General features: G+C 42.1%; 1 protein-coding gene across 1 annotated transcript; it reads right to left on the bottom strand.

Moving 5' to 3' along the window:
• Positions 1–5572: 5572 nt before the first annotated feature.
• Positions 5573–12103, bottom strand: CASP14 (caspase 14). The gene is made up of 7 exons (XM_055343605.1): positions 11905–12103; positions 10033–10104; positions 9087–9236; positions 8768–8993; positions 8492–8608; positions 8210–8313; positions 5573–7499 (listed from the first exon to the last, which is right to left on the bottom strand). The coding sequence occupies exons 2-7, from the start codon at positions 10057–10059 to the stop codon at positions 7395–7397; spliced, it is 729 nt and encodes a 242-aa protein (XP_055199580.1). The 5' UTR covers positions 10060–10104; positions 11905–12103; the 3' UTR covers positions 5573–7394.
• Positions 12104–12858: the final 755 nt, after the last annotated feature.

Here is a 12858-nt window from a genome sequence, read left to right on the forward strand (position 1 = left end):
TTATAATTCATCTTGACACAGTAGTGATTTAACCTCAGGCACCAGGAGCAAAAATTTAAATTCTTTTCCAGTTAAGCACAATGTCAAAATTCAACATGACAAAACAAAAATGAAAACAAAAGCAAAAAAAGCAAAAACCACCCAACCAACCAACCAAACGAACAAACAAAAAAAAAACCCAAAACCAAACTCAGAAAAAGAGATCAGATTTGTAGTTACCAGAGGTGGAGGATGTGGAGAGGGGGAAGTGAAGAATGGGGGTTAAAAGGTACAAATTTCCAGTTATAAGACAAATAAGTACTAGGGATATAGTATACAACATGAGGACCATAGTTAACACTGTTGCATGGTGTATTTGAAAGTTGTTACAAGGTTGTTAGGAGTAGATCCTAAGAGTTCTCATCACAAGGAGAAAAAAGTTTTTTCTTTTGTTTTTATTTTTGTTTTTGATATCTATATGAAATGACTAAACTTACTGTGGTCATCATTTCACAATACATGTAAGTCAAGTAATTATGCTGTACACCTTAAACTTACGCAGTGCTGGATGTTAATATTATCTCGATAGAACTAGAAAAATGAAATGCTAAAAAGCTGAAAAAATTAGCATTGCACAAATATCAAGTATTGCACAAAAATTTATGATTTGCCAATCTTTTATCATACCTTGGAAATTACATTGTATTCTAATAGCAACAGATTAAAAATGATGAAATAATTTACATAGATTAGAAACTGTTGGTCTATTTCTCCTACTTTATATTCAGAGATGATTACATTCTTTAGCAATCAGGGTTAAGTTAGGGAAACAAAAACTAGTCCAGTTATGATTTTTGTCTGTGTTCAATAAACTCTCAGTTTTGGAATACTTTTAGATTTACAAAAAAGTTTCAAAAGTAATACAGAGAGTTTGTATTCTATTCCTTTAATGGTAACATCTTACGTAACCTGGGTGCATTTGTTAAAACTAACATTGACACAGTACTACCGACTTTATTTAGAATTCACCAATTTACCCACACATGTCCTTTTTCTGATCCAATGCAGGATACCCATTGCATTTATGATTTTGTTTGCTTAGTCTCCTTTGATCTATGATGATTTCTCTGTTTGGTCTTCTCTTTCATGATCTTGACAGTTTTAAATAATGTTATTGGTCAGATATTTTGTAAAATGTCCCTTCTTTTAGATTTGTCTGAAGTTTTTTCATTAGCATGGTGTTATGGAACACTCCATTTATTTATTTTTAATAATTTTTTTTATTTATTTATGATAGTCACACACACAGAGCGAGAGAGGCAGAGACACAGGCAGAGGGAGAAGCAGGCTCCACGCACCAGGAGCCCGACGTGGGATTCGATCCAGGGTCTCCAGGATCGCGCCCCGGGCCAAAGGCAGGCGCCAAACCGCTGCGCCACCCAGGGATCCCTATTTTTAAAAATGAGACTCAAGACTTTATTTAGATTTGACCAGTTTTTCTGACATTGCCCTCTTTCTGTTCCAAGCTCTGGCATAGGGTATCACATTGTTTAATTTTCAAGTCTCTCCACTCCCTGTGACAGTTTCTCAATCTTTCCTTGTTTTTCATGACCTTGACAGTCTTGAGGATGATTGTTTGGGCAGCCCATAGGATGTCAACAAACCTGAGTTTGTCTGATATTCTCCCCACGATTAGATTGGGGTTATGGATTTTTGGAAAAAATACCTCAGAGGTGAAGCACTGCTTTTATAATATCATTTCAGAGGGTACATGAAATCCACATGAACACCCTCTTCACTTGTTTAGTTTTCTTCACTGCCAAGCAGTCAAGGTTTTTTTTTTTAACAGTTTTATGAGATATAGTTCACATGCCATACAATTTACCATTTAAAGTGTTATAATTCATTGCTTTTAGGTATGTTACATTTTTAATTTTTAAAAAATAGTTGTAATATATGTATAACATTTTAGCCATTTTTCAACCCACAGTTTAGTGGGTTGAATTACATTCATGATGTACAACTAATATCACTATTTCTAAAACGTTTTTTATCCCAAACAGAAACTATGTAATCATCAAACAATAGACCCTCATTCCCCCATGCCTCCAGCCCCTGACAATCTGTAATTTACATTCCATCTCTTTTAAAAAATTATTTTTATCTTATTTTATTATTTTTATTTTCTTAAATTTAAAATCAATTAGTTAACATATAGTGTGTTAGTTTCAGAGGTAGAGTTTAGTGATTCACTAGTTGCGTATAACACCCAGTGCTCATTATTATTTTTATTTTTTAAGTAGGCTCCACACCCACCATGGGGTCCAATGCAGAGCTTGAACTCATAACCCTGAGATCAAGACCTGAGCTGAGATCAAGAGTCAGATGCTTAGCTGACTGAGCCACTGACTCCTGAGCTCAGCTCCTGAGCTCAACTCTTGGTGAGTTCAAGCCCCATTCTGGTGACCCTGATCTACATTTCCTCTCTGTGAACTTGCCTATTTGGGGTACTGCATATAAGTGGAATCATATAATACTGGTCCTTTTGTGTATGGGTTATTTCACTTAGCATAATACTTTCAAGGTTCATCCAAGTATAGAAACACTCAAGGTATTTTAACAGAAAGAACTCAATATGGAAATTGAACAGTTAGTGGAGGACAGAAAAGGCAATCTAACACTATAGTTAAAACAGAGAGAGATCCTGTGGGACTCAGTTGACCAGCCTAGCCTGGAAACAAAGGGAAGAGCTGAAGGTATCAGATCCCAGAAGCTTAGAGGAGGGAGAGAGGTGTATCATGTGGATCTGGTATCCATAGCTCTGAAGAGAGGTTGCTGATCAGCTGGTGGTGGTATATGTCAGGGGGCATGATGATGCTGGTTCTGCATGTGGGGCAAAAAAGTTAGAAACTGGAATGATCTGATATTGCTGGCCACCAAAACCAGAAGATTCAAGTCATGTATCATTCCTTGTTCCTATCTTCCTCTTGTATATCATGCTGTCAGAACATAACAGGAAACCACATGGGCATAAGGAGCTTGCCTTAAAGCTGTGGGTGTGGACTGTGGGCAAGGAAGTATAGCAGGAGGGTGATTGGCTTATTTAATTGGCCAAAATGAGGGTGACCTCATTTCCTATAATTGATCATCTGTAAGAACAACTTCAAAAACAGCAGACACGTTTTATCCCCCAAATAACCTAGTCAATCAGAATGAAGGCAGACCAGTTTGTATTCCAAATTCTGTAGGATAGATATCCCATCACTTTTCTCGTGTCTTATGGTGAACTGGAGGAGGCCTTTGAAATGGCTTAGGTGTTTGTTCCTTGTGGTTCCCTTGTTAGTAGATATGCTTTTTAAAAATAAAAAAAATTATTAAAAAATTTTCAGCTTTATTGAGATATAATTGATGTATCACTGTTTAAGTTTAAGGTATACAACATGATTTAATATAGATGTATATTGTGAGATGATTAAGAGAATACACTTTTAATATGGTTTAATGTATTCATGGATACAGGAAGTGGATTTGTTTTTATCTCTTGGATTCTGTGAGTTTCCTATTTGGCTTCTAGGAACCTCAGAGCATCTTTCATTATAATGTGCACTTTTAACCTGGATCCTTCACTTTAGGCCTTCAACCTTGCCTGATGTATCAGTCAGCATAAGTTAAGTTATGCTGCAGTAACAAATGACCCCTGAAGCACATTGCCTTATGACATCTGAAGTCTAGTCTTGGATCCATTAATTGTAGATTTTAGTGTGACTTGTGGTTTGAAGAAAAAGTTTACAAAGAACTATAAACAATTGATTTTGTCTGGAGTGATGGACAAGACTTCCCTGAAGAAGGGATATTTGAACTGTGATATGAAGGATAAAGTGGTAGTTGGGAAGAATGATCTAGGCAGAGAGATCTGGGGTGAGAAACAGCCTATTTTTTTGGTGGGGGGAATGGAAGGCCAAAGTGACTGGGGGAAGAAAGAGAGATGGGATAGAGATGAGAACATGTGACCTAGCAGTCAAATTAAGACTGTTTTCCTTACTCAAAGGGTTGTGGGAAACCACTGAAAGATTTTAGGAAGTTGCATGGCAAGTCAGATTTTCATTTTTTTTTTAAAGCAGGCTCCTTTCTGGGTGTGGAGCCCAGAGTGGGGCTTGAACTCACCAAGACCTGAGCTGAGCTCAGGAGTCAGATACTTAACTGACTGAACCACCCAGGCACCCCAGGTCAGATTTTCATTTTTAAATGATCATCCTTGCTGCTGTTAAAGAATGGCTTAGAGAACAGGTGGTGGACAGAGGTGGGTTTTCTGTGAAGCTGGCACAGCATAAGCTGCAGGTATCACACTTTCATGGGCCCCTCCAATGCCTTGGAAGAGGCCTGACAATGCACTCATACAGCTGTACTAATTCTGTGTTGGTATTTTTATATTTTTCTTAGGGAGGAGCTCCTCCCACAACAATTGTACAGGTCCTGGATCTGTCCTTTATACTCAGTAATAATCTTTCAGGACACACTTTCAAATCCTTAGCAAATACCTTGGGGGCGGGGGAGAATTCTTAATCAGGAGTTTTGAAGAATTAAGCCATTGGTTCCATGCTGTCACCTGTTGTATGGGTATGGTTTTTGGTGATGAACAACCCTGACTGACTTTAGCAAAATGGGAATTTGTTGGAAGGACATTACGGCAGGAGCTGGCACACTTCTGAAAGGGTCTGGATAGTAAATACGTTGTTTGTTGTAACTACTTACACCTGCCATTTTTTGGATAAAAGGAGCCATTGAGTGTAAATGTGTAAATGAGTGAGCATAACTGTGTGCCAATAAAGCTTTGTTTATAAAAACAGGTTGCAGACTGGATTTGGCAAGTGAGGCATAGTTTGCTGACCACTGTTTATTTGGAGACTCTGGAATCATTGGGTGTTTAAACCACAAGTTTTCATTTGAATGGGTGTATGGGACTCAGTATATGCATCATCCCAGATCTACTTGGCCCTGTGTACTTAACCCTGTCTCAGTCACTTGCTATGCCAGTCCCATGGATAAAGCCCTAACTGCTGCCATGGTTATTATTGCACCATAGAATGAGGAGACTTGAGTTTGCTACTTAAGAACTTGGTGACTCTAGATAAGTCCCATATGATTATGTTTCCTGAAGCGTTAAGGAGAGAAATACTTTGAGGCTACACCCAAGTTCAGTGGGAAAGGTGTGATTGATTAGTCATGTCTGCTGTGGGCACCTGGGTAAGAGTGCCATGGCACTCTTGCTAAATATTTGTGATCCTGTAACTAGCTGATCTTCAAGGTCTCTAATGGTCCTGAAAAGCTACAGTTCTGTGTCTGGATACTTCCTCAGGAACATTCTGGAGATGACATGATTATGTAAAATATAACAGTTTGAAATGGAAGTGTGGCCTCTAACTTAACAAATCTCCTACACATCTGCCTTTATGAAAGAGATGGGATAAGGCTCCTAATTCCCTGCTCATGATAGACATGTCCAGGAGGGAGTGACCATTGGGAAAAACAAACTAAATCCATAATGCTTTTAACATTAGCCTTATGTTTTAAGCACAGAGCAGATTCCAATACATACTTTTAAAGTTTGACAACTGTTTATTGAACATCCATTATGTTGATCCAAGGCTTGTTTCTGCCCTCAATCCTGTAATCATCAGTGTCTCATCCTGGGTGAGAGTGGAGAATCAATTAGAAAGAATACTGGGGGTGGTTCTTTGGAATACATATGGGTGGGAGGTAGTGAGAGAAAGGGAACCCCAGCTTGGGGAAATGGTGACAAGCAAAGCCTCAGAGGCAGGAGTGAGTAAGAGGACATTCATGCTGTTGGAAGAGTGAATTCACAGTTGGGGAGGTAGGAGATGAGCTTAGTTGATTGCTGGTACAGGGGGAATTATAAGGATGTGAGAAATCAAGATGTGGAGTTTGACCTTGATATCTTTTTTTTAATAATAAATTTTTTATTGGTGTTCAATTTGCCAACATACAGAATAACACCCAGTGCTCAATGTAGGGTACTGTTGTGTGTGCTTGAATGTTCTAGGTAGGTCAAGAGTTGCACATGGTGGTCAGAGGAGGGATGAAATGGGCAGGCAGAGAGGCGAGGAAGGAAGATAGTGCAAAGATGTAGACATAGAGGACAGGACTTGAGCCTGAAGAGTAACATGTAAGGGAAGGGAAGACAGATGTGAGAATTGTTCAAAGTCAGGCTATGCTGAACACAGTGCTTGGTAGCATTTGAAAGGAGATAAGAAGAAGGGAGTCATAGATAACTGCAGAATTCTGAACCTGGTCTGAGGATGAGGGTGCTACTTGAAAGAGGAACTGGGGAGAAAGACTCATCATTAGCCATGAATTTTCAATGATGGCAGATAGGCCCACAGGTTATTTCAGTGGGGAAGGATCAAGGCTGGAGATGGGGAGACATGAATCATGGACTTGGAAGGCAACACATTTGGTTCAAATTCCAACCCAATGCCCAATCCCACAGGGGTAGCCTTGACTGCTGGGTATCGCTTAACCAACTGAGCCACACAGGCACCCTGCTATGTGGCGTTTGACAAGCCTTTAAACCTCTTTGGGTCTCTATCACATTGTCTAAAAAATAGCAGAGTGACACTAGAGAATTAGCCATGGGTTCAACATGTTGTAATTCAGAGTGGTTAAAAGCTGAAGCCTTGAGAAGAAATAAATGGATGGATTTTCTTGGAAAGAAGGCAGAGTCCAGGGCCTTGGGTAGGATCAGTTAGTAGGGAGAGACTCAGAAAAAGATGAAACAGCTCCATTATCCAAAGAGAGCCCATGAGCTAAAAGGAGAATGATGTCAAGGTACCAGCTTGCCAAGGAAGAGGAGTCTTGGAAAGAAAGAATGATTCTTGCTTTACTGATTTTCTAGGGGTTGGGAGGGAGTCTCTGGGAGATGGAAATGGATATGGTTCTCAGAAGAAGGTTATAACTCCAAGTGAAATTCAGGATCCAGTGAAATTTTGATTGGGGTGGGAGGTGGTGTGTGAGTGTTGGTATATCAGTGGAAAATCTTGAGCTTTATCCAGTTACATTTGCATAGGTATAATTAATAAAAGAAAGAAAAGGGTTTCAGTTGAAGATAGGAACAGTGGATATACTCTTAGGTTGTATTAATAAAGGTAGAGATTCCAGTCTGAGGGAGGTGAATGTTCACATTACTGCTATGCCTTGTACTATGTTGTGGCTGGCTTGCTTTAAGAAGGGCAGGGGCAGATAGAAAGAGGACTTGCATGAGGGGTGTGATGAAAGAGGAACTGGGTAACATTTGGCTTTGGGAAGACAAGATTTTAGGGGAGTGGTGAGAGCTGCCTCTAAATATCTGTGTGGCAGAGAGAGCCCTTGAAAGACAGCCCTCCCTGCCCTTTCTACTTTTACTGCAGATAGAGCCGTTTCCGAAGGGTGCTTTGGATTTCAGGATTCACTTTCCTTGGTTTTCCTTCCTGAACCAATTCTGCTTCCGCCATCCGCCGGGTCACCTGCAGCAAGGGGTGTAGTCAGCTTGGGGTTGGGTCCCTAGGGGAGCTGGTATGGTGGGCTTATAGGGAGAAGGTTAGAGAACAAGAGAGGTAGGTCTCCATTTTCTAAAATGGGACACCTTTATTACCTCTTCCTTTTTTTTTAAAAAAGATTTTATTTACTTATTCATTAAACAGAGAGAGAGAGAGACAGAGACAGAGAGAGAGACAGAGACACAGGCAGAGGGAGAAGCAGGCTCCATGCAGGGAGCCCTATGTGGGACTCGTTCCCAGGACTCCAGGGTCATGCCCTGGGCCAAAGGCAAGCACTAAACCACTGAGCCATCCAGGGATTCCCCTATTGCCTCTTCCTATGCCATAATCTCTACGGAATCATTGGTTGGACATTCTTGTTATGTTTTTTTCTAATCCACCAGAAAAAGCACCTAATCATTAGAAGAAGACAAAGTTTGTTCAACCAAAGGCTAAAACTATGGATTTTTTTTTTACAGAAATTTATCTGTATTTCATCTAAATTATCTCACATACCCTGGCTTTGGAATTTCCTGCATAAGGGAAACTCATCCCTAGGACATGGTTATTCTAGTTGGGACCTATGTTGGACTTGGGGCTGGGGGCAGGAGAAGGGGAAAATGCAGAAAGTTTTGTAAGAGGCTTAGCCTTCTTGCTCAGGCTGGGTGAGGGTTTCAGGTACCATGTCCCCAACTCACCTCTGTCAGTAGCTCCAAGATGGGTCCTTTCCTCTCTGTGAACACATCAACAAGGGTCTGGATGAAGCAGGAGCCCTCTTTGTCATGTCTGTATGCGATATATCCTAAGGGTTCCAGAGAAGAGGGCTCAGAAGAGCTCTGATGGGAGTGGGAGGGTTGGGGTATGTGTGGTGCAAGAGGCCCTGGTTAGACAGTGGGTCCTGGAGGAGTGTCTCAGGGGTCAGCAGTGGTGGGCAAGGAGGGGGAGCAGAAGGCCACCCTGTGTCATCTAGGAGCTCATACCCTCCACGGTGGAGTAGACATGGAGGATGTCCGTGTACGTTGGGATGGTTTGGGGACTGTCTTTTGTGATCATCACAATATCGTCTCCACTTACTGTTTCACCGGGGTCCCTTTGTTCTGAAACGTCAAGAAGAGGAAAAGGCAAAGTTAGAGAAAAAGACGGGGAAAGGAGGTCAACCTAAGACAGCCTGGCAAACCAAGGCGTAGATGATGCTCTGGATCTAGGGTGAAACTGGATGAGGAACACAAACTCTGTGTTCTTGGCTTTGTCCCCACCTCCTCGACAGGCCTGCACGATGTACACCTTAGGCTTGGCTCTTAGGGCCCGGCAATTCTTGTTGTTCAAAACCTTGAAGAGGTCTTCCAGCTCCACCATTTCTCCATCCTCCCCCTTGAGGCGACCTTCCAGCCCATGTGCCATGAGCACCACAAAAGCACAGCTGATGAAGTCATCCCTGGCATCCATGGCCTGCTGAAATTTGTCCAGCTCTTCCTGGAATTGCTAGAGAGGAATGGCCAGATTCAGGTGTGGCCCCAGAGCCCACCTTCTGGGCCAGTCCCCTCCCTTATTGGTCTGGGGCTGACAGCACAATACCTGGGCGGTGGGGTCTCTCTTTATGGTGCTCTCAAACTTCAGCTGCTGGAACATGCGTTCCAGAGCATCCAGGTCTGCCTCTGAGCCTTCCCGAGCTTTGGTGACGCACAGTGTCAGGGCTAAGCGGGCGCCTGACATGTCGTATGTCTCCTGGGCCAAGAGTAGACAAAAATCATCAAAGGGATAAGGAAGTCAAGGTAAAGCAGAAGATGTGGTCCAAAGAGGCCTGAGGTTTGGGTGGTTGGGTAAAATACAGGATGCCCAGTTATATTCAAATTTCAAATAAAAAAGGTGTTTTTTTTTGTATGAGTATGTCCCAAATAGTACATGGAAGATACTTATACTAGAAGATTATTTGTTGTCAATGTGAAATTCCAATTTGAATGGATATCCTTTATTTTTATTTGTCAAATCTGGTGAATTAACTGGGATCTGACTCTGTTTTAGCTCTGTGCGAACTTGGGCATCACTGCTGAGTCTCAGTTTTCAAACATAGACAATGGGAATATTTACGGGGGATTGTGAGGGTCCTTTCTAGCTATCACACTGGTGGCTTTGTCTCTCTTTCCGTCCTTCCCAAGAGTATTCCGTGCATCACTCTCTCACTTAAAGAGGTCTCAGAATTTCTGAAGCTATTGCTAAGATCCTACCTTGTCCTGAGGAAAAAGGATATTGGGTTCAAAATTTCTTTTCTTATCTTGTCTTATCTCACTGTCAACCATAGTGATAAGAATTTGATTGTTGAGACAGATATAGCAGGGCCCCCCACCCCAGCTTGGTTTTCATATCTGTTTTTTTCTCCATCTGAATGATTACAATGCACCTTCCAGCTCTGAACATGCATCATGATTTTTCACCTTCTCCACTATCTCTGAAATATTAAGTTCCTCACCTTCACTCTATCCAGATTCTCCCACCCCTCTCCCCCAAACTGCACCCAGCCCACCTCCTCCAAAGGCTGAGGATTGCTCATGTTTCCTCTGATTCTCAGTCCGTCTCTCAGCACTCTTGGTTGATCCTGGAGGGTCAAGAGAAGATAGTTTAAAGGTCTCCAAGTGAAGACAGAGGGGCTCAAGGAATAGATTAGTTTGTCTATCTGGATTTTTGTGACTGAATAGAAACCAAGTGGTGGGGACTTGGTTCATTGGTTCATGGTCAGACCTGGAGAAGAGATGACAGTCTGTGAAGCATGGCTTCTCTAGTGTGACACTCCAGTGGTGCCTTCTGTCCTTGGATGCTCCCAGAACTCCTGCTAGGCCCACCCTAAAATGCCATCCCCCTGAAATTTCCCCTATCCTTCCCTCAGGACACTCACCAGCTTGTGACAGGCTGGACTGCCTGCCCCCCCTAACAAAGGACCTGGACTGATGAAGGGGAAAGCAGCCCCATGTCCTCCTCTATGCTGCCCAGAACTGACCAGCTGGGGAGACATCAACAAGGAGATACTTTGGGATTGAGTTTACCATGAGAATGTCATCAAAGTGGGGAGTACTGCTTTGGAACTGTTCTACTGTGTCTCTAATCCAAACAGATCAATCCACCTCCCTCCACTACTTGAGCCTGAAAATCTGCCTGAGTTCTCCATTCTCGTTTCTGAGTTCTGTTTTACTCTATGGATGAACAGAATGACTTTTCCCATATTCTTGGAGTTTTCCCATCTCCTTGCTTTTTTTTTATACTTCATCTTCAGCCCGAAATATGTCTTTACTCGTCAAGATCCTTCTCTGCCAATTTGGATAGCTTCATGTCTACTATGCCTTCCCCCTGCCATCTACTCATCCATCCATGTACCCATCCATATATCTATTTATCTGTCAAGAATTTTCTGGGTGCCTATTATTTGCCAGCCACCAAGAATAAACTGTGTAAGATGGACATGCTCCCTATCCTCATGTAGCTCTAGTCTGTGACAGAAATGAATATTAAATCTCTCTTGTTCTTAGGATGCCTGGTTGCCTCAGTCGGTGGAATGCGTGACTCTTGATCTTGGGGTTATATGTTTGAGTCCCATGTTGGATGTAGAGATCACTTAAAGATAACATGTTAAAAAATCTCTCTTGTTCTCTTACACACACACACACACACACACACACACACACACACACACACACACGAGTTAGTGCCGTGAGGAAAGAGGAACCAAACTGAGAAAGAAAGTCAAAGGGGTATGGGTTCTGGAGCCAGAATGAACCGGAATGAAGAATGGAATGGAATGAAGAATGGAACCGGAATGAAGTCTTTCCCCTGCCCCTTCCCAGCTGTGTGAACTTGAGCATCTTATTCTCCTCTCCAAGACTCATTTTTCCCATTGGAAAAGGACCGTGAAAGAGCACTAGATGCCTTACAGCAATGACACAGCAAGGGAGGTTTTATGATCCCTGTTAACTCATTGGAAGTCACCTCTCCCTTCACTAGACTCTCAGAGTCCTGCATGTTTATACTTATGTGACAGTAGTGCTTTAGATTCTTATTCTAGTGGCTGAACTGGCAGCTCAATTTTTAGGATCAAAGTCTAATTTCTTTATCTCTGTCTCCATCAGGGTCACCAGTATGGGAATGGGCATAGAAGTAGTATCCAAGGAAATTTGTTGAGTTAACAAATAATAAATAAATGAACAAATAAATGATGGATGGATGGATGGATGGATGGATGGATGGATAAATAGATGGATGGAAATTTCTTTAGTTCTGCCAAAACTGGCCAGGCCATCCGTTCATGCAGGGAGAAGGAGAGAATAAAAGAGAGAGAAGAAAGAAGAGAAAAAGAGGGGAGGAGAGGGGAGAGAGAGAGAAAGCTAGAATCTGCCAAATCACTTACTGATTTGAAAAATGGCTGTTCCTCAAAGCCAGGCCAAGTCTTGCCACTCTGCTAACTGCCAACAGGGCTAGGCACCGAAGACAGGTCCACGTGTTATCTTGGAGAAGGGGCTGACAGTGTATCTCCAGAGAGGCCTGTGTATAAATTGAGCAGCACAGCCATCTGGCCCTTTATTGCAAGCCAGTTTTCTGTCGCTCAAGAAACCTCATGATGGGAGGGACACACCCTTGGCACAGCCTTGGTGAGGAGATGGAACCAGATGCCCATGGAATGAGTCATGGCAAAGCTCAATCAACACCTCCTTGGCTAAGGAGGCCAAGGCGGAGCATTCAAATCAGCCAGGGCATTTATGCCAGCCCATCCACAAGGCAACCCTCAGGTCCAGCCCATCTGGTTACCATAAATCATCATTTCCATCATTATGCTCTCTTCCATCCTTTCTATATTCAACTAGGCAGATAACACCAACCTCACCTGTTTATTACTTCATCAAGTGTTCAACAGCCCCAAGAGGTCAACATTATTACGCCCACTTTGTAGATGAGGGAACTGAGACTCATAGAAGTGAAATGACTGCCCTGGGTCACCCAACCAATGATTGGCACAGTTGGCATTCAGCACCAGTGAGTCTGATCCATCCACATCATCAGACTCAACTGCTGTCTTCTCTTTCTCGTGACCTTCTTCCTTGATTCTTTATCAGCCTTAATTTTAATTCGCTTTATTTTAGATTTTGCTAGTAGATTTAAAGAGATATAATTTATTATTCATATACCAAACAATTCACCCATTTAAAATGTTTAATACTTCTTGAGGAACCTCCATACCTTTTTCTAGAGCTACCTTATGACCTAGCAATTGCATTACTATGTATTTGCCCCAAAGATACAAATGTAGTGATCCAAAGGGACCCTGCTCCCCAATGTTTATAGCAGCAACTTTTACAATAGGCAG

The sequence above is a fragment of the Nyctereutes procyonoides genome, unplaced genomic scaffold, assembly GCF_905146905.1.
Source record: "Nyctereutes procyonoides isolate TBG_1078 unplaced genomic scaffold, NYPRO_anot_genome, whole genome shotgun sequence".
NCBI classification, from domain to species: Eukaryota; Metazoa; Chordata; class Mammalia; order Carnivora; family Canidae; genus Nyctereutes; species Nyctereutes procyonoides.

Excerpts from the sequence above, each read along its gene's own strand:
- CASP14 (XM_055343605.1), bottom strand. The coding sequence starts at position 10,059 with ATGAGCAATCCTCAGCCTTTGGAGGAG. Across the intron at positions 8,609-8,767 it reads CGTGCAGGCCTGTCGAGGAG|AACAAAGGGACCCCGGTGAA; the intron begins GTGGGGACAAAG and ends TTGACGTTTCAG. Across the intron at positions 7,500-8,209 it reads TCTTGGAGCTACTGACAGAG|GTGACCCGGCGGATGGCGGA; the intron begins GTGAGTTGGGGA and ends CCCTTGCTGCAG.